This window comes from Thermobia domestica, chromosome 18 (assembly GCF_964235325.1).
Source record: "Thermobia domestica chromosome 18, izTheDome1.hap1.1, whole genome shotgun sequence".
Classification (NCBI taxonomy): Eukaryota; Metazoa; Arthropoda; class Insecta; order Zygentoma; family Lepismatidae; genus Thermobia; species Thermobia domestica.
In genome coordinates, this window is record NC_137471.1 from 125175592 (window position 1) to 125198570 (window position 22979).

General features: G+C 37.4%; 2 protein-coding genes across 2 annotated transcripts in view; one reads left to right on the top strand and one right to left on the bottom strand.

Moving 5' to 3' along the window:
• Positions 1-22979, top strand: part of LOC145674785 (uncharacterized) — a 141972-nt gene that overhangs the window by 25355 nt on the left and 93638 nt on the right. The gene's annotated exons all lie outside the window — the stretch shown is intronic.
• Positions 15421-18372, bottom strand: LOC145676167 (FMRFamide receptor-like). Its single transcript, XM_081747071.1, has one exon. It carries the CDS (start codon positions 17872-17874, stop codon positions 16843-16845), a length of 1032 nt encoding a protein of 343 aa, XP_081603197.1. The 5' UTR covers positions 17875-18372; the 3' UTR covers positions 15421-16842.

The window sequence follows — 22979 nt, forward strand, 5'->3', positions numbered from 1 at the left end:
TTCGCAACTCAGTGGATACGATGTGGATGTATTCAAAGTCCACTGATTTACCCATCAAATTTAAATTTTATAAAAACATTATCAGCGAATACTAACCTGAGGAGAACTATTTTTTTAATTCGATCGCTAAAGGAGTTTTTTTTTCACCAGGTCTCGGTAATCGTCCAGTACGAAAACTGAAGTTTGTACAAGTGTTTCCCCAGCAAATTTTTTGAGAAAGGGGTCCTCCAGGAGCGTTATTTATCGGGTAATTCCTGTGTTTGTTATATACATATATAGATATAAATATAGATATACTGTATACATATAAAGATAAGTAGGAGCGGATCTTTACAGTTAGTTCAGAAAGATAATATGAAAATCTGGCATAGTTTGCAAGAATCTATCTAGTCTAATATAAATAAAATAAATAATTTGTTTGTGTGTTTGTCTGTCTGTATGCGGCCTGGGGACCAGACGAGTGGACCGAGAGTTACCAAATTTTGGTCAGGGGTACCTTGGCCTAGGCCCGAGATCAAGACGAAAAGTTGTTTTCAAATTTCGAACCAGGGAAGTCTGAGGAGGAGGCGTTTACCGGAACCGGCTTGGGAATCAGACAAATTGACCGAGAGTTACCAAATTTTAGTCACGAATACCTTGGTCCAGGCTCCAGACCAGAGTTAAACGATTTTGTCAAAATTCGAACCATGGGGGTATCAGGGGTTGTTTACCGGGACATGTAAAAGTAGTAGAAAATAACAGATATTAATGCTGAATTCATAGTTTTCGCGGTAACTGAAATCAATGGTGGAACTCCGATCGCATTAACTTCCAAATTCATGCTATGCGGCACCGGGCCGGGGGTCACCGGGAAGGGGGAGTTGAGATATCGAGACATATAAAAGTAATCCACAATGACTGATATTAGTGTCAAATCCATCGCTGATCGCTGAGATCAATAGTGACACATCCATTAGCGATGATTTGCAAATTCAGCTACAATCGCATGTTGGCCGTAAGTCAGTGGGGGGAGGGGAATATCGAGACAAGTAAAAGTAATCCAAAATGACCGATATTAGTGTCAAATCCATAGTTTTCGCGGTCGCTGAGATGAATGGTGACACTTTCATTAGTGATCACTTGCAAATTCAGCTACCATTGTATGCGGGCCGGGAGTCAGCGGGGGGGGGGGGGGAGGATATACCGAGAGATGTAAAAGTAATACAAAATGACCGATATTAGTGTCAAATCCGTAGTTTTCGTGATCGCTGAGAACAATGGTGACACTTCCATCAGCGATGATTTGCAAATTCAGCTACCATTGTATGCGGACCGAGAATCAGCGGGGAGGGAGGGAGGATATACCGAGACATGTAAAAGTAATCCAAAATGATCGATTTAGTCTCAGATCCATAGTTTTCGCGTTCGCGGAAATGAGGGTAATACTTCCACAGGCCTTGACTTCCATGCGAAGAATGGGTATGTTTAGCTAATATATATATATATATATATATATATATATATATATATATATATATATATATATATATATATACTGATCAAAAATTAGGGAATCAGATAAAAATACATGTAAAACTTCTTACGAATAATGTGAGAACACTGTATCTTGTCCAGTTCAGATTAAAATCATGAAGGCCCAACGTGCAAACGAACCGTTTGAAACATTTGTGCACGTGATCAGTGACGTGGCGCTAACAGATATCATTTTGTAGTGTGGCGCTGCCAACACATTCCAGCTCCAGGATACCTTTGTTCTTATTATGTTTAGTGCGTCACAAATCTACGTAGTGAAATTGCACAACAACGTGATTTTCCATAATCGTTGGTATGGCGGGCTGTCGGCAGGTTGGAAGCTGGTCAGTTAAAGCGGGAGGTGTCACATGCCATAGGAGTGGCACAAAGTGTGATTTCCCGATTGTGGAATCGATTTCAAACAACTTGAAGTGTTCAAAGAAGACAAGGACAGAGCCGTCCACTAGCAACCAAAGCCAGAGACGATCGTTATCTCTTGTTAACAGCCCGTCGAAACCGGCGTCAGAATACAACTCTGCTCCCGCAAGCCTTCCGAACAACAACAGGACGCACAATATCCACTCAAACGGTCCGCAATCGCCTTCGAGAAGGTGGTCTCTACGCGCGTAGGCCTATGGTGTGTGTCCCATTAACTGCATGACACCGTGTTGATCGAAGAGCGTAGGCGGAGGAACATCGTGGGCTGGGACGCAATGAATGGGGCAATGTTTTGTTCTCTGACGAGTCTCGATTCAGTGTGGAGCCTGATAATCGACGTGTTTTCATCTGGAGAGATTGTGGAACACGACACAATCCCATGTTTGTGCGAGAAAGATCCCAGTATCATGGTGGTGGACGGATGGTGTGGGCAGGAATCAGCATTGGTGAGCGTACTGAGCTCCACATCATCCGAAATGGCTCTTTGACGACTCTCAGATATAGAGATGAGATCATGAAAACTCTTGTTCTTCCTTATGCTGTTGCCATTGGTGATTCGTTCCTTTTCATGGATGACAATACTCGTCCTCACAGAGCTCGGTTAGAGGATGAGATACTGGATGCTGAGGGTATCGCTCGGAAGAAGTGGCCACCATGCTCTCCGGATCTCATTCCAATTGAGCATGTCTGAGATATGCATGGCAGACGAATTGCCGCTAGGCCAGTAAATCCATTAACCATTCCAGAGCTGGAAGTCGCTCTTCTGGATGAGTGGCACAACATTCCCCAAGAACTCATCGATAATCTGATTGAATCCATGCCACGCAGGTGCGAGGCTCTGTTGGCTATTCGAAGTGATCATATGACATATTAAGGAACAATCAGTGTTGTTGCCTTGCCTGTTTGTGAGCAGTTCGAGAGGTACACACATAACCGTCTTGTGTCATGAGCCATGTGAACAAGGTTTTCCGTGCCCCAACACCAGTATGTGCCCCATTTTTCTAGTGTATCTTAAAGCATTCCTTCTTGTATGATATATATGAGTCAAACAAGCTTATTCATACACTATCTTAAGGTCTTGTGTGATGTTTCAGCTGAACCCCTAATTATTTTGAGCATTATATACAGTATAGTGGCGGATCCAGGATATGATCAAGGGAGGGGCTAAACCATAGTTTGCAGTTTTATCCAGTGTAAAGCAGGATTGAAGCCCATTTTATGCAGTGTATACTTGAGTGTGAAGGAAGGAGGGGCGATAACCCCCTTGGATCCACCTCTGTGTGTATATATGTATATATATCTACCTACCTACCTATATATATATATATATATATATATATATATATATATATATATATATATATATATATATAAGTAGATATAGATATATACATGATCGAAAATGGCCTCGAATCCATACTCGCTGAGCAGAAGATGCCGTTTAAATCCACAAATTCAGCCCCATTAGTACTCTAAGGGGGATGGTGACATGTAAAGATAATTGAAAATTATCGATATTAATGTCAAATTCATAATTTTGGGGCTCCACAACTTCATTGGTGACAGTTTTGGTGCCCTTTGTGTCCAAAATGAAACGTATTCTACCCGTGCGAAGAACGGATATTCTGTTAGTCTGTAATAATAACTAACGGAAGTTTCACTTAACATATTTCTCGCTGCTCAAATTTACTCACTTGTGCGGTATATGTGTGGAAAGTAGAATTAAAACCTGTTGCTTTAAGTATTTTTCCGTTAGCGAAATACATTGTATATATAGTAGGACGTCGATAATCCTAACGTCAAAAATCCGAACGCGGTCCCTAGAAGCTTTTTACATTTTGTCTTAACGCTAGCAATAAATAAACAATAGCGTGTCCATCGACGTTATGTGAAGTCAGTGTTTTTACAAAAGTTCATTTATATGTAATTGTTCGTCATGTATTTTTATTTTTATTTTTTTCTTAGGCCTATAAGTTTTAAGCGTGACTTACAAGAACAGTGTTATTTAGAGTACAAGCAGGTTCTTCAGAAACATTAAATGTAAGTAGCCTTACGTACGGTATTGTAATTACTGTATGTACTGAATAACCACTGTATCGATAGTACCGTACAGTATATGTAAGCCTAAATGGCTTTTTTGATCATTTTCGAAAATCCGAACAATTTGAAAATCCGAACTACCTGTGGTCCCAATTAGTTCGAATTTTCGACTTCCCATTGTATATGTTGCAGGCATGTTACAGCAAGTAAGATTACTAGCATCAGGCCAACAAATAGTTTTTAAACTATATTTTCCTGTTTTTGCCAATATTTCCGAATAAATGATTTTTTTCTAATGGTTTCAAAATTTCCGGAATTTTACATAGAACAATGAAGATATCTCTATGAAATATGTTTGATTTAACATATTAACAAAAATGATTCTGTGATTAACAAAAATGATGATTCTGATAATACCCAAATTTTCCGTTTTTTCCCCAGTTCGGGAAAACCGTAAAAAACTGGGTTTTTTACCCAAAATTTCTGTTTTTTTCACAGACCTTCACAACACTAGTCTGAACACACAGTGCACCGAACACTCCTAACGATGGCGAATGTTAACACCACGACATCAGCAACTACAACTGAAATGAACACGTTACCATCGCCAATAGAGCTTGGCACAATGGCAGAGCGTCGCATTATCTGATGAATCCCGATATCATCTTCATCATGACGATGTGAGGGTGCGAATCCGTCGTGTTCCAAGGGAGCAGCTCCTTGACTTCTGTACTGAGGGGCGGAGACAAACTGGCTGCGGCTTAATTATTATCTGGGGAACATTCAGGTGAGCATCCATGTGTCTATTGGAGCTCGAGCAAGGCAGCATGACGGCCGAGGCGTCGCATGCTGCTTGCAGACTACGTATACCCCTTCATGACGGCCATGTTTCTCATCGGTAGTGGCATTTTTCGACAAGATAATGCACCATGTCACAAGGCCAGGAGTGTGATGGAGTGGTTCGCCGAACACAGGAGCGAGTTCCAAGTGATGGGTTGGCCCCCAAACTCTCCGGATCTGAACCCAATCGATCACATCTGGGATGTGATTGAACGTGACCTGTGGGCGCATCAACCCCTCCCCGGAATTTACGGGAATTAGATGACCTGTGTGTGCATATGTGGTGCCAACTCTCTCCAGCGACCCACCGAGGAACATTGCGACCATGCCAAGACGCGTTGCCGTTGTTATTCGTGCCAAAAGGTGGACATAATAACAATTAGGTAGGTTGTCATAATGGTCTGGGTGATGTGTGTGTATATTTTAACTCGTGTATTTTGTCTCGACTCGAATTTCGAGACGTCTCGACTCGAATTCGAGTCGAGTCGAGACAGAGACTGTCGAGTCGAGACACGAGTCGAGACAGCAACATATTTTCGAGTCGAGACACGAGTCGAGACAACATTTTCTCGAGTCGAGTCGAGACAGGCTTAAATCTCGACTCGACTCGACTCGAATGCATCCCTATATATATGGAAGCTACTAGAAGCCCACAGCACTAACTAGGGAAGCTATCCTGAGACGCATGAAAGAAAATCAAGACGGCACAGATTACTGAAAAACCATTAATTGCAAAATTATTGTAATGGCGTCAGATTTTTTCTTTTCTACCACGATTAGCTAATCTTTGTATTCAACAAACTCCCAATTAAATATTGAGATTTTGCTTTACTGATTCCAATACGTACTCGAGAAACATGAACGTTATGCAAAAGCGATTTAAAAAATTGGAGGCTTTCGAAACATGGTCATGGAGGAAAAGGGAGAGAATTATCTGGATTGAAGGGAAAATGAATGAGAAGGTGTTAGAAATAGTAGCAGTAGGGAAGAAAAGAAGAATTTAGATGTAATTAAGAGGAGGAAGAGGAGCTGGTAGGAATATTGGCTGAGAAGGAACTGTATTATGAGGGAAGTGCTAGAGAGTATGGTAGAAGGAAAGAGAGGGAGGGGCGAAGGAGACTGTAGTTGAAGGAAGGTATTAAAACAAAATTGCTAGTCAAGACGAAGAGACTAGCTGAAAACCACCGTACATCTAAGCTTCTCAGTTGCAGCAAGTGACCTGCCATAATGACAGAATAGCTATGATGATGATAATGATGATGATATGTTTACCAATATTGGCCAAAAAGAAAAAAAAGAAAACAGTAATGATTATAATCAAACTCCTTAATATTTTAGAATAGTTTAAGTGAAAACTGAAAACGACTCACCTGTCTACGTCTTTTATTCATAATCACGAACTCAATTGGCAGTTCTACGGCAGATTCTGGAAGTGCTCCCGTTTTGATTCAATGAATAGCAGTGTTGCCGGGTGCATGTAAGTAAAAGTTTTATTACGATAATTTCAAAGTTTCTTTTTCATTGTTTTCAGGAATTGCATAATGTAGACAGATCCCTAACACATCTTTTGATGCACTGAAACATCAGCACTGTTGCCAATTCAGAATGTTAATTTATGAAAACCACGTTTTTCCTAGAAACCTCTTACAGAGGCATTATCCGATTAGTTATCAGTGGAAATAATAAAATCTTTTTCCCATTCCATAATTTCCAAGCTACTCCAACTATACAAACTGAAAATTAACTACAGAACATCCATACATATGAGTTATGAGTCAATTTACGTGACTTCTAAAAAACTTGATTTACACCTTCGGTTACATCTGGCAACACTGTGTGGTTCCTAGTGTACTTCAATCGTTGCTTCTTAGTTTAAAAAATGTATACATGAACAAGACTTCATTTTGGTATAACCATTATTTATGTACCGCTTCCGGTTCAAAAGTTCTACTATTCCAAACTCCGGATTGCATTGTATATTGGACACCCTGTATATTTTGGCTTCTAGCGTTCCCGGTGTATGCAGAGCTTTTCTGTTAATTTTTGACCTTACCAATAAGTGTTTCTGCAACGGAGAGATCTTTTTAAAAATTAAAACTGATAAAGAACTATTTACGCAGTTCCATGTCTCAAGAACGGTTGACCAGTCTAAGTATTTTAAGTGTTGGATGTGAGAAGAAGAGTAATAGTCGTAAGTAATATAATAGAAATATTTGCAAAAAATATGATAGAAGCAGTGTTGAATTCAGACATTTTCCCCCAGGGGGGGAATGTAAACTCCTCGGGGGGAGGATTTTTTTTCTGTATTTTTGCAAGAAAGCAATATATTTAACAATTCCATTCACATACACATCTTACCTAATATTGAGACTAATTGCTGATAAATATTCAATATGAGATTATAATTTTAAAAAAATCGTTTGATTTCATCTAAAACATTAAATAAAGACTGACAAAAATATTTTACACTAAACTTTAACTGCTATTTACAGTAGCTATTTTTGTTATTATTTCCTATATTCAGTAGTTACTGTTTGTTACTAATGTAGAAGTTTTTAAAAATATTTAAATTAACTCAAATATTTTTTGTCCTAAAACAAACATACATAGGAATATCTTAACAAAAAAGTTATCATTCTTTCTCACACTTCTGATTCTAAATCAAGCATATTAGCCTTGGTTTCTTCACTGCATACACATCAATAGTTTAGTTTACGAAATCTTCAGTAGGATTAGTGTCGTGTCGTGGAAAATCAGCGCTTGGCGCGAGAGTATACGACGGCACCCCCGTATATATGAGTGAGGTCTCACCAGCCGCGAAAGGTGAGAAAATTTTAAAAAGTAAATCCTGCTTTTCATAGATTTTGAGCACTTTTCATTACTTTTTTCCTTTCATTTTATATATGTGCACATGTGTTTCATTCCTCTGTTTTTCTTCTCTTTTATTTTTCACTCCCGAATTTTTTACCCCTTACTTCGGCGCCCGAGGCCGTCGCCCCGCTTGCCCCTCCCCCATGGTACGGCACTGAGCAGGCACGGATCTTCATCACCTTCAATAGCAATCTTTCACTTATATACTAGTATCATATTGATAAATTCTATATTATTCCAGGAGGGATAACTGTTCCTCCCTGATCCCTCTAAATGACGCCCTCTGAATCTCACCTTTTAACTGAATTATTTTTAATTAAAGAAAGGTGTGTTTACTTTAACAATCGTAAAACACATTTACGTCTGTTACTTCCGATACGAGAAATGGGATTTAGGCGCCCTATTTCAAATAATGCAAGAACTGTACATTTTCAAGAACTGAAGTCTGTTGACATCAGAGATCACATAGTATGATCGAAAGATCTTCCCTACCTTTCCTTTCCTATCTCAACCTGTGCTAGTGCTACCTACTAATATATAATATAGGGCGAGAGTATAGTATCTACTAAAATACAAACCTTTCTTCAACAGTTGACAATTTCATGTTTTGCCAAACTCGGTCATAGCGTTAAGAAATACAAGTTTTATTGACTATTTGGTATTCTATCATAGATGTTACATTCTATATAGAATAGGTCTGCGTCATTTATATGTAGGCTATATTGAGAGATCGGATTTCGTGTGCACGTGCACGGAAAGAAAGCAAATAATTTGAAGTAATTTCTACATTTTGTGACTGAAATTTTTTGTTTCTCCGGGGGGGAATGAAGTTCCATCGGGGGGAGATTCCCCCCGGGCTACCTCCTGAATTCAACCCTGGATGGAAGATCACACCGCTTCAAATGAACTTCGACATTCAGCAGTTCGTTTGCTTTTTGCCTTTTTTTGAATGAGCATTAATTTTAATTATATTCTACGGTTACTAAGTTAATTATGACTTAGTTTTCTACAGGGACATAATATAGTGGGAAGTTAATGGGCATGGGAAGGGTGGCCCAAAAGTAGTCCTGCGGGGAGCCCGACATTTTTGCGTTACGCTACTGTTTCCTGACAAGCAATCCTCATTGTTTAAAAACGCAGGAATGCATCATAATCCAGCACCAACAGTGTTGCCACAGGCCTAGCTCTAGAGTGGGCTGAAAAATAGTACCAAATTGAAACAAAAAGGGCTGAATTCATTATTTTATACCAGTGTAATACATGCTCTATAACACGAAACTAAAAGAGCTAAATTCTAGAACACTCCCCCCCCCCTCTTCCAAGAGTACAAATCAAGAAAATCCTCTTTTTTTTAAAAAAAGTACTTTTTAAAAACATCCAAATAAGAGGTCTCCGAATAACCACGGAAGTAGATGTAATTTTTCTCGCACGTACGAAGTATAAACTTACTTGATGATACGCTGGTCTTCTTTAGAATATCCAACACTTCATTCAACGTGTGTCTGCTTTTTCTTATGATTTCAAGCTAAAATTTCCACCAGACTGTTTCTTTCTTGTCTCAATGCGCGACGCGAATGCACCCATCTAGTATTTGTCATTTGTTTCCCGGTATTCGAATTACGAATTTTCCACACAAAGTACATAGCGTTATGCGGTGCAACGTCACAGAATGAATGTTCAATAGCATTTTTAGAAGTGCAACACATAGTATGAGTAACATGATATGTAGGAAAAGTGTTACTAACACTTTTGAAAATGTGACAGATATTTGTTAAATGGGGCTAAATTGGGTAGAATTGTACCAACTTTTTTTTACAAAAGGGGCTGAAAATACCAGCGTGGTACCAACGGGCCGATGAATGACAAAAAGGGCTGAATTTGGTACGATGTACAAAGTATGGCAACACTGAGCACCAATGAAACATTTCTTTGTGTGCAACTAGCTTTGATTACAATGACACCTGTATAGCTTGAAATAACTACAGAAAATGCGAACAACCGATTCAGAGAACAACATATTGTAGCTATGTTACAGGGGCAGATCTACTCACAGGATTGCATAAACTACTAGGAACACATTCACTCCAGCGGCATTTTTACTGAAGCCAAGAAATTCAAGTGAAAGATGAAATGATTTTCACCCTTTTTTACATTCTATAAAATAATTCAAGTAGTACCGGTACTTGTACGAGACCCTTGCGCAAGAGTCTTGGTCTGGTCTTGGTCTTGGTCTTGGTCTTGCATCGGGATTCCTGGTCTTGGTCTTGGTCTTGGTCTTGCATGCAAGACTCTAGCACAAACTGCAAGACCAAGACTCTTGCGCTCATCACTAAAATACATACTAATATATGTCTACATTTCAAATTATAAACCAAGAACCTTACAGAAAAGAAGAACTTACTAGATACTCATTAGTACTCTTCATTAGTTAGAGAAAGAGAAAAGGTTCTTTACTTTAAGTTGATCTTTAGTTACTAAACAGTATGTAAGATTGTTGATAAAGTACGAATTTGTTATGAATTTAAGAGAAAGGGAGTCAATAAGGCCGGGTGAACATAGACCATAGGAAAGGAGAGGTGAGTCAAAGTACAGTATTGTAAGCAACGTAACAAAGCCTCATAATGTATAACAGGTGCTAGACAAATAGCTCTTCAACTTTGTGGCTAAGACACACAGTCTCTGCGCTCTTACATTTGTCTCTCCACAACCGCCTCTACTTCCTTCTGCTTCGGCCTGGTGGCTCTCCTGCTTTTGGTCAATATGCGGCTGACCTAACATTGTGATATGGAAGATAATTAGATGATGTACTGAAGTATGGTGATGTACGATTGTAGAGCAAGAGTTTGACAGTAAATAATATTTGTGGTTAGGACGTTTGTAAAAGTTTTAGTCCGGAAATAATACCTATCGGGCACTATCAACCAACTAGTCTTACGAATAGCATTTCACTTACAATAACAGTATTAGGATAATATGTTTTAAAGACGTTCTTATGTTGCTCGATTGTGGCTGATAGCATGTTGTACGTACTAAAGCACTACCGCAGTAGACGAATGTAAAATCGATGAATTCCCATTTAAGGGACACATTATTTATCATTAGACAATGTGTTATGAATTTCCTTATTATTGTAGTTATGCGGTGCAAAGTGTTTCAAGAGATATTACTGTGCTCACTATTGACTACTTTTATGATTCATTTCTAGTTTAGTGCTTTATCGATAGAAAGTAACTAATTGATATATGTTTCCGGATTTAGTATTGTCTATTGTGTTTCTCATGCTGTATTCTGACACCCTTTGACATATGATTGATACTGGGAGAATGCCGAAGAACTTAAGAAGGATGCGACCCAATTATATAGTATTCCCTATCCACGACGGCATCCAACCTCTCAGATGGCATTCTTGAGATTAGAAAGACGTATTTGTCAATATAAGACAGTTCTAGTAATTAGGAGTTGAAATTGCTATCCTCATAATGACAAATGCTGACTGTGCAACAAGAATATTGGCAGCTATAACAGCATTTGTAAGTACTTTTCGCTCTCTTGCATATGTAAAAAATTTTCAATAACTCAAATTCGGACTGTTTTTCGACCTATTTTATCTCCTTTAATGAAGCTTTATCACGTTATGTGGTCATATAATTGAGTACAGGGACCATTATCTTACGTAAGACACAGGCACCATGAATCCTCCCTTTGAGTTGTATATAGGACTACCAAATTTTGAAATTGTTAAAATAAAACTTGGTAAATGATCTCTAGAACTCGAGCATATACAGGGTGAACGTAAAGTCTCTCCCTGATAACAAACATTAATAACAAGAAAACAAAGAATGATAGGAGCATGTGGTCTGAAAACATCGCTTGTATGATACTTCAAGATTTTGCCATAGCCTGTGCTGGCATCTACTGCAGCTGACTGCAGCGCAACGATCATTTGTTTAAAAATGGCGTCAGCGCAGCAGAAAGCGAAGTGTGTCTTGTGGTATTATAAAACAAGATCCCGTCACAGTTCAACGAACATTCAGGAGAGAGTATAGACAGCAGCCATCAGATGTCAAGAGCATAAAGGAATTGTATAGAAAGTTTATTGCAACAGGAAGTGTTTTAGATCATGATGGAAGCGGCAGATCGAGTGTTAGTGAGGAACGTATGGACGCTGTTTGTGTTGCTTTAACCGGAAGCGCACGGAAATCTTTGCGTTGCGCATCACATGATCTGGACTTCCCGAAGTCAACTGTGTTAAAAAAAACTTTTACACAAACGCTTGAAGTTTGACGCATATAGTTCATAAGGTGGAGATTGTTCATGCGTTAATACATGAAGACCGTCCCCGACGCGCAAGTTTCGCATGTGACATCGCATGGGCAAATAATCAAGCACGTGTGGAAATTCTCGAAATCAGGTAAAAACTTTTTGAGTCTTCCACAAACCGCCACATTATTTGTGACCAACCGCATGCTTCTATCATTCATTATTCTTAGTTTTCTTATTATTAATGTTTGTTATCAGGAAGAGACTTTATGTCCATCCTGTATATACATTCCTCTTTGGGATGGATGTATAGGACTCTTAAATTTGGAGATTGTCAAAATACATCTTGGTAAATATTCTTTATGACCTGAATGTATACGCGTAAATTTGGTTGCTACTGCTTGTCCCCTTGTATGGGTACAAAATTATCAGATATATTGTCAAAATCTTAAGGGCGCACCTTCAAATTTAGAAATTGTCAAAAATGGAAATTGGTAACTGCTCTCTAGGTCTTGCAGATGTACTTTCGTAAATATGGGTGATCATGTTGATCCCTTGCATGATTAAAACATTGCCAAAATTTGAGAAATTTTGACCGCATCTAAGAAAAGAGGCTTTAATATATCATGTGATCATATGGAGGAGTTCAAGAAAAAGCTTAGAATCATTAGTTGAAAGTTGTCTTTAATGAAATTTGATTTTATTGATGCCTATCTCTAACTTCAAACGTTGGGCTTGAAATACATACGTAATTATTGTAACCTTAGTAACATAGTTATGACTTACAATATAAGATCACTGGTAGAAAATTTTAGGATTTGAAATAGTACATAGCCACACACATATATACACACACAATAGATGATCAATGCACCGGATCCGAGGATGTGGATTCGATATATTTTGCTACACAGAATCCAAATTTCGAAACCCCAGAACGATCGGACGTGTCAATTTTTTTGTTATGAGCGAAAAATTTGAGCGATTTTGGATACAGCGGACACTTTTTTCGTTCATAAAACAAAACTGACACGGCCAATCGTCCTGCGGTTTCGAAATTTGAATTCTGTGTTAACAAAATACATCGAATCTATATCTTGGAGTGGTGCACAGAACTTGTATATTGATTGTATGGCTGTGTTTATAGATATTATTAAAACTAACCGATTGATAATAATAATTTTTCACTTTGAACTTTGGTTATAGCTCATAGTCCAAGACCATTGGTGGAAGGTTATTCTTGGTGCAATCTGGTTGGCTTATCACTTTCAAATCTTATCACTGAGGGACCTTAGAAATAGTTACGACTTATAATCTAATGGCATTGTTGTAAAAAAAAAAAAAAAAAAAAAAAAAAAAACTTAAAACCTGACAGTTAATTATTAAAATCAATTGACGTGCAACAACTACCATCTCATACTTTGACAGAAAGTCCATTCATTGCTCTAGCTGCTTGCTATATCAATGATATTCAATTCTGTTTATTCTTGTTTTAACTGTCAACTTATGCAGGAGACTATTGTCCTTTCGTTGGATCTACATTCACAAGTCAGTGAACACTTACTCGCTGTAAACACTGACTGCAGAATGAAGATCCAACATAAGGACAACAGTCTCCTGCATAAGTTGACAGTTAAAACAAGAATAAACAGAATTGAATATCATTGATATAGCAAGCAGCAAGAGAAAGGAGTACTTACAGGCTTTTTATTGCCAAATGTGCATTTTGGCCTTCCTCGCCTTCTGCTGATAGCGGCATTCTTTACCAGTGCTGCTGTGGGTGTGATAAGACAGTGTTACAACTAGAGGAAAGAAACGAGCTTAAGAGTCTTGACTGGACTAACCATTCGTCCTACTTTATTTTACTTCACATCAACGAATTTGCAGTTAAAATTCTGAACAAAACACCTCCTAGAGTATGATGTCATTACTTAATACTTTGACCCCCTCTGCTGAAAAACACAAATCGCGCTTTGTTGTGGGGTTTGGTATACTAAAGGACTAACTAATCCCAAAATTTCAGACTTTTTTTTTTATCTAGGCCCATTAGAGGTATTGGACAGTGAAACATACCAAATCGGCGTGATTCCCCAACTTTACGAGTTTCCTCAGGTCTTTGAGAGCAGCTACAGGTCTGTAAATTTTTATGTACTATATTAACTTATGATCCCGGACTACATGCTCACACAAATTCAGACCTCTACGTCAGTTGTTTCCTCTTCCCAAACATGTCTTCGATGTCCAAAAATGTTGCTACTGTAGGCCTGATTTCACAGCTTTCAAATTGTTTGTGCAAAAATGTTAAGAGATCAAAGTTTTAGCTCTGGACGAGTTGGAGACGTCCACCAATTTTCAATTTGGTAGGACAAATACGTGCTGAGATATTCTAAACAACGTAAACTCCAAACAAATCAATAAAAACGCAAAACGTCGGCAATCGCTGCGTCGTCATGTGATGTTGTAAAAAATAATTAATTGTGGTTTTGAAGCACCCTGATATAGGATAAACATTCACGAAAAAAATAGATTTTTTGGTGATGGTCGAGCGGCACATGCTTGATCACTTAGAATGGATTGACTTAGTTATGACTTATAGTCTAAGTAAGGTCACTGGTGAAAAAAATAGGACTTGAAGCCTGATAGAATTATTAAAATCTTTTGAATTGTAACAACAACAATTTCACACTTTGAACATTAGTCACAAATCATAATCTAAAGTTATTAGTGGAAAGCTATCCTTGGTGCATTTTGATTGGCTGAGTATTTTCAAAAATTTGTGAAAATTTTCGTTTAAAATATTTCGATTGCTGTTTTATTTGTTTTTATTTGAAAATGTTTCTTTAATATTTTTTTCAGTTTGAAAATTTTGCACATTTTTATATTTTTTAAATGTTCTGTTTATTTCCTTCTAATGCAGATACTGAAATCCATTTCTTAAAGACTTTCCGGAACTGACATAGAAACAGCAGTTAAGTAGAGGGATAACAGCTTCATTTCTTTACAATAAGATCTATAAAATCATATTTGTTTCTACTTGTCTTTATTTTGTCAGTTTTTACACCATAAGCATGTATTTATACATATGTAAGTAATGTAATTAGTAAATTACATATGTATTACATTATCAAACTGTATTACATTACTCTATTTCGCAAAATATAAAGCTTGTCCAGAGGATTTAAAATTACCTATCGACATAATATTTCTGAGAGTGACTTATTGTTTACAAGTAATAAAATCAGACATTTTTACACAGAAAGGTATATGAAGTGTAAGAAGTTTTCGGTTAGAAGTTTTCCCTACATACGCTCACACACACACACACACACACACACACACACATATATATATATATATATATATATATATATATATATATATATATATATATATATATATATATATATATATATATATATATATATATACAGATATATATCTCAAGAAGTCATCTAATGAAAGAACTGCCTATGACCATGTGTAATATTCTCAATGGATTGTTTACCGTTTTTGACTTTATTACGAATGACAAAATTAAAGTGACTTTGGAAGGAAAATTATTCACGGAAATTCGTGGAGACAGTATTATCATCCAATTTAATTTAATAATTCCGATTCCCGGCAGGAGCTCACTTGGTTAGGATTCTACGTTAAGCCGTAGATCAGCGTCTCATATAACCTCGCTTCTGAAAGATGAGCTAAACTCAAATCAAATTTCCTCTAAACATGTCTTTCTTAGTTATTCATGCAACAGAGCTTAACAAGGAAGATTCTCTGTCTAAGTGCAGAATTCTATGTTAGTTAATGCTGTAAAATTTCTAGTAAAATTATAAAATGTCAACTCAAATATAAAGAGTGGCACATTTCTAAACTGATTTAACTCAGTAAAATTTTGGGTCCTTGTATTTCAAACTCGATATACTGCAATCAGGAACTTCTATTTATATTCCTTTGTTTCTGAGTTTGTTTAAGTTAGATAATGAGACTAAGTATAAGGGATCAAATGAAACCCCTTAGTAGGATCAGTTGATGACATAGGACTGTATTGTTACAGTGGAATATAGTGGTTAGTGTAGTAATAATTGGAAACGTGTTTTTGTCTTTGTAGGAAAAAGGGTTGAACCATGACATTCACCATCCCTAACTGGTCCAAGTCGGATTATCTAGTATTTGTCCACTGTGCACACCAGTGTTTCAGAAAAAATGTTGTGGGGGGCACACTTAGTATTCTGGGTGCTCACACTGCTGGTACTACTCTATTTATTATGTTATAGATGCATTATTTTAGTCTCCTCCGGGAGGGCACTTTGTGCTACTCTAGGTCCATAACTACTATTTTTGATATTCCATAGCTCATATTTTGATTCGTAGCTTTCGCTCGAATACCCACAAATCTACTGTTATGAACACACTCATCCAACGAAATACGGTTATGTTCTGTGGCAACAACATACACCCGGCCGAGACGGGAAAGATCACTTGTTATTGTTCGACCTGTACAAAACAGCCGTGCCCAATTCACAACCGACGTCTTCGATACACGTGTATCTCCATACGTACACTTCCTTCATCCGACTGAACATCTCAGCCTGTTGACATCCCTCTACACCCAGAAACTGAATGACTGTTCATTTTGGATTATGAATGCCATTATTCGAACCTTATTTCTACAGACAGAAAACGTTTCATATTGATTACTACACTAATCCTACAAGTATACATGCTAGTATATCAACTGTTCCTATGTCATGAACTGTTCCTACCAAGGATGCCAAACGGATTTTATTTGATTACAACTTGTACGTTAATTGTTCGAGGATAATTCTGTAGGAACTACGCATACTGACTAATGGAACTTTAGGATTTGATATAAAAACGACTTTACACAGGAGACTCCGGACCAGTGGATGTTGTACTTTTAGAAGACAAAACATAACTTGCTATTTCAGTCATTTTTTTAAACCCAAAGACTCTTGCAAATGTCCTCCTATACTCTTCGCTGGTCAGGCAATAAAGAAATATATTAACTGAGCTATTGATAAACATGAACAGGTTTGTCACTGGTATGAACTGAGCAAGCGGATAGAAAAAATCAGTGACAAAAATTAAAGCAATGACAACGTGAGTGATAAAGAATACAATAATGACAGATAATAGAGTGATTGTGACTTGATTTGATTTTTCGTCGTCATTTTTAAAAGCTGTTGGATTGAATGTCTTCTGGGCCATTGTGATTCTCTTGACATTGGCTTTCCTGATTGCCTTAATGAGGAACGCACAGAGCACTGTAACAGCTATCACTGGAACAGTTCTATTGAAGACTATTATCACTTGAAATGTACGTATTGTATTGCAGCCATAGAAGTTAACGTGATAATGATCCGTCAAATTGCTGTCATTCATAGGAATTCTATCCACGACAGTGATTAACATAATCGGTATATTCAATATGAGGGCCGCTACATACACGATTCCAATTGCCATGGCAGCTCCTTTGGCAGTACACAAACCACGTTTCTTGTTATAAATGACCATATTCCGCCAGATACCTATCAGCACAGTCATCCATGTAGAAGCCGTATTGAAAATGAACTTTGAAATGGTCTCAAAAGCTAAATAAGCAACCCAACCATATGGGTAGTACTTGCTCTCTTGGTCATACACGAAATAAGAGTACAAAGGTATCTCGTTGGCTAGAAGAAGAAAGTCTGCTATGGCCAATGCTGTCAACAGGTAGTTTGTGGATGTCTTCATGTTTCTTCGGGTAAGAACAATGATGTTGATGATATTTGCTGTTGCTCCAATGACTAAAATGCTTAGTTCTATCTTGGCTCGAACGTCTCTATGTGTTAAAACTAATTGTCGAAAGGACTCGCCGCACAGCAATTCATTTGTTTTGTTTGTTGAATTCATTTTGAACTGTAAGTTCGTAATTAATGTTACCACAAAGAAATACTATTACTCTTTGAAAGTATTTATATAAAAAAGAACACCACTATGTTTCACCAACTTTCCATAAAAAGCATAAAAGATTCAGTCGCTAAATATATCTGGGGATATAAGTATTACAGCGTTTTGAAATATCTCTTCGAGTGCTGGTTATCGTTGAAATTTAAAATCTGTTTAGAATAAACTTTGAGTATACAAATTCTCTTTGTTCACTCAGCACAAACTTTAGATTATTTGAAGAAAGGTTTTGCACTCCACCCTTCAATGTCAGAAGTCAAACGTATAGCAATGATTCGTAGATTAGGAATGGGAAGTATTGTTTCACAGTTATAAATCCTCTCCTGTCAAGAAGTCCACCATTCTCATCAGCAACCAACAAAAACTACGTAGGTTCTTCACTTTTTCTGCCCAACGATTGTGCTTTACACCAGCATATTAAAAGCTGGAAAATTTGTGGGTTTCCTGAAAAATAATATTAAAAAAGTGAAATTATTATTAAATAAATAAAAAGCAAGGCAAAACAAATCACAATACACAATTTGTTACAAACATTCCAATTTATTGCCCCAAATTTGACTACTACATATGTAATCATGGTATTACCGTGGAGTATGGAAGTTTCTCAGTTGCAGCAAGTGACCTGCCAATATTGATGACATATGCAATCAGAATTACTTTTAGTTTGTCTCCAATATTTAGGTAGTGCAAGTACATCGTTTTTACTTGACATAGCTATAACTTCTTTTGTTACATATAAAGTTTCCATTTCATTTAACGCATGTGAGGTGTCATATTAAAGTAGTAAATATAGGCCAATCCATTTTAACTATAAAAATGTTTAATTGTATGAAATGATGATATTCACTTTTATGGCAGTAGATTCTTCCATGTTCTTACTAAACCTTCTTTTCATCTACTATCTCATTAGTAAAATTCGATCAATTATTATTTGCAAAATTGCATAAGATTATAGTAGAATCCATCCTCCATTTGCAAGCAAGTTTTCTTTAAGAAAAGTTTTCAATGTTAGTTAGAATCAAATTACTTATATATTTGTTGACAACGGATTATGTTATTTTGGTTGTACAGGGTGTCCCAAAAGTAATGATAAAAATGAAACCACAAATTCCTGACGCCAAAAGAAGAAAGAAGTTTATATGATATACAGGGTGTCCGAGAAGTCCTTCCCTGATTACAGAAATTGATAACTCAGGCTAGAAATAAGATAGAAATATGAAACTGGTGTTGAATTGTTTACAAACTATAAAAGTTTTGGTCACATCAGTACACTTCCACATGAGCACCATTGGTAGCACGTAGCACATCTAGGCGATATTCAATTTCCATCCACACATTAGCCAACATCACTGGAGGGATCGATGCAACGACTGCGGTTATTCGCTGACCTCCCTGGGGGGTTCTGAACCCCAAATGCGTACATTATGGCGATTCACTACTCCACTGACAAAGAATATCGCTTCGTCGGAAAAGGCAATTCGCCTGAGATAACCATTATCGTCCGCAATACGTGATAGCATTTCGACCGCAAAGTCATATCGACGTGTACCGTCGTCGGGCAACAAGGCCTGAACGAGTTGCACTTTGTAAGCACGAAACAATAAACGTTTGTGTAAAATGTCATGGATAGAGCTTTTTGGCATCTGTAATTCACGTGAGGCCCTGCGCACCGATTTCTTAGGACTTCTCAGAAAAGGCTGCCGCACAGCCTCCACCGTGTCTGCTGAGGTTCTTGGTCGACCAGACCTCGGAAGGTCAGCAACCGACCCTGTGTTCTTGAACTTCTCATACCAGGCTTTAATGCTCTTGACATCAGGTGGAGTCCTCCCAAATGTTGTCTGGAACTGTCTCTGCACCGTGGTTGGTGATCGTGTCTCATGGTACCACAGGACACACTGTGCCTTCTCCTGGTTGGTTGGCATGGCTTCTTGGGCTTCTTACTTACGTACTACAAACCTAAAACAAAAAAAAAAATGAGACTTGGTAAAACAGAACAAACCTAACACAGACAATATCTTTTATAGTTTGTAAACAATTCAACACCAGTTTCATATTTCTATCTTATTTCTAGCCTGAGTTATCAATTTCTGTAATCAGGGAAGGACTTCTCGGACACCCTGTACTGTATAATCCGGAAGTTGACAGAGGTGGAGGTAGAAAGCTTCGAATGTGGGGAAAGAAATTTCTCACTTAGAGAATGAAACTTGCTTTTTTCTTATCCGCCCTACCCTTCCGGCACTTGAGGCCGGATAGTCCAGAGTCTACTGTATTTTCAAATTACTAAATCCTTAAGATTTCTATATGCTGAAAGTGTACTGGTTTTTCATGACGAAAAGCCTTAATTTACACTTCTGCATTGGTTTCCTCCAAACAAACAATTATTTCATTGGCTTAATCCTTTTAACTTCATTTTTGCTTTTCTTTTTATTTTGGAATCTCTTAGAAATAAAATCTTTTAGTTTAACGTCTCACGATTATGTCCTTTAGGCTAAGGGAGACGAAAAGTAATCTCTTAGTTTAAGTATAACGGTTTATATCTCGTTTTATTCATAATGAAATGTTTTTTCAAATGGCAAACATGATATTTCCGTAGGAAATAATGGGCAAATATTGCAATATTTCTTTTTTTCTTTTTCTTTTTCTTTTCTTTTCTTTACTAAATTCTGGAAACTCTACAGAATTTACCCCTTGGACAAAATGTCGAGAAAAAAAGTACAAAAATATAGTCGGACAGGTGTGCAATAACTCATGTCCCTCAGTAGTAGTCTCAACAATAGTAGAGTGCTGGGTTTACAACATTAGTCCTATATTGCAATTGGCAGCTTTAACGAATATTTGTCAATAAACTCAATTACCAATGAAACAATTACAACTGTAATTTGGAGGACGTAGGTGGTTGGAACTTGTTGGAGAAATAGTTGCATAGTTGTTACGTTGGGCAAACGTATAATCAACCTTACTTTCCCAATTCCTAACTCCTAGCCATTACGATGATTAAGCTACCTAGCCTACCAAGTATGCTGCCAGGGCCAATAACAGTGACGACACTAGATGCCCCCCTCCCATTGGCATCGTTTGTTCCCCGATTGTCCCCAGGCATATTCTATTATAAGGTACGTCGAGTATTATAGTATTAGGGTTAAGTGCTGTATCGCCGGACAAATTTTAGGAAATTGGAAAATTTATTTAAGTTTGTAAGGAAGAATGAGTGAAAATCAGGTAAGGGCAATAGTAAAAGTTAAGAAAGTGGTTGCATTTTTTGGTTGTTTCTGATGTTGTAAGTGGCATTGTATGTGGAGGCGGATGGACTATTTCGCGGAGAAGTACACTTGTTATGATATAGTGGCACCAAAAGGCAGTGTCAAAACGGCTCGTGTATGTCAAGGCTGTGACATAGATTGTAAAATGTACAGAAAAATTTGGGCAAGTCTTTAATTTGCCCATTTCATGTCGAGAACAGAACCCAACCAACCCTTGCGGGGCTTCTAACCCGTTCCTACTCCTACTACTACTACTACTACTTGTACTATGGATCTGTATTAGTAAACTGCATGCCTAATGTAACGCAATCTAATGTAACTTAATCTAATCCAACCAAATATAACCGAATGTAGTACAGTTTGGTAACTTTTTTTCAATTTTCAAATTGGTCCGGCGATACAGCACTAATGCCTAATATTATTATCTTTGGCGTACAAAAAATACCTCCCCCGTCCCGAAAATTATCTCTCCTCCACTTGTTCCTCTAACAAAATTAAGGCTGGCGTCGTCATTGGTCAGTTACAATATCTGCTTTTGTTCAGGAGACACTACATGTCACCTGTCATGAAGAAAACCATTAATCAACAAAGATAAACTAAACTTTTTTATCCCATGTCTTTCTTAACAACACGAAATAGAAGTCAATGTTGACATCGCTTCTGAATAAAAGAAATGAGAAAGCGGACATAAACACTATTTACAAGGGCAAGGAGACAACTTTCCAGGGACGGTATATATAGAAAAACGAGATTGAAGTACACTATGAGGAAAGAAGACCACGTCCATGAGAGAAAAGTTTAAGGAACATCTATACTCAAAATCATGTTGTACCGAGTTGCGACGCTACAGGCGCAAGAAGGTAGCTGCCATTATTGCTTATAGGCTACCAGTGCAATCCATAGTCCATTCATTCGGTTCTGTACGCCCTACCCAGTTGCTGGTGGGTCAAAGTGATCAGACACTGGCGTATTGTTTACATCTATTACTGAATATAAACAAATAAGGGAAGCACAAAGTTTTCTTGACTCAGAGGGAAAGACGAAAATTTTCCTTGGTCCTAGGGGCGTTAAATATCTAAATACGGACCTAGCTACATTTGTTCATTAAGCCTTGTGAATTGCATGAATTCTCACTCAATGTCTTACCAGGGATAACTCCAAAATTGAACCTTGAATCTGCGGATAACTTATATCTTTCCTGAAATAATTTATCGAGTAAGTTCCAAAACAAGTTTCAATTCCTTGCCCAGAAGTGACTCCACCAGTTCAAGGTTAGAAATATATAGAAGTCTTTCAGGAAATATATAGGTTATACCCAGATTCAAGGTTCAACTTTAGAGTTATCCCTAGTTAGTCACCAAGGAAATATATGTATTTTCTGCTACAAAAATATCTACAGAAATTCGTTTTGTCAATTAATACTCAAAAAATGCTGCTAAAACATCCTCTTGGACCGACGTATTTAATTCATTATGTCGTTAACATGTACATTCTTGCTAATGCTTTCCTTAAACATTTCAGAATAAGAATGGTTAATAATAATAAAAAAGTTAGTGTTTTAATAAAGATCAAATTTAATTATGTACCTTGTGTCCTCCATGTTAGGCAACTGGTGCAGGGGAAGGGTTAATTATCTGGGTTTTAAGGTTGTTTTTTTGTGTGTAATCACTAACAATTTCCACAGTTATTGTTTACCATACTATTGTAACTTCTTAAAGTAGAGGCGGGAAATACAAACCCCTGAAAAGTTAACGATTGTGTTTCCCATATGTTCTCTTGCATATACGACGT

What these genes read in the sequence shown, in the direction of transcription:
- LOC145676167 (XM_081747071.1), bottom strand. Translation starts at nt 17,874, where the DNA reads ATGAATTCAACAAACAAAACAAATGAATTGCTGTGCGGCGAGTCCTTT.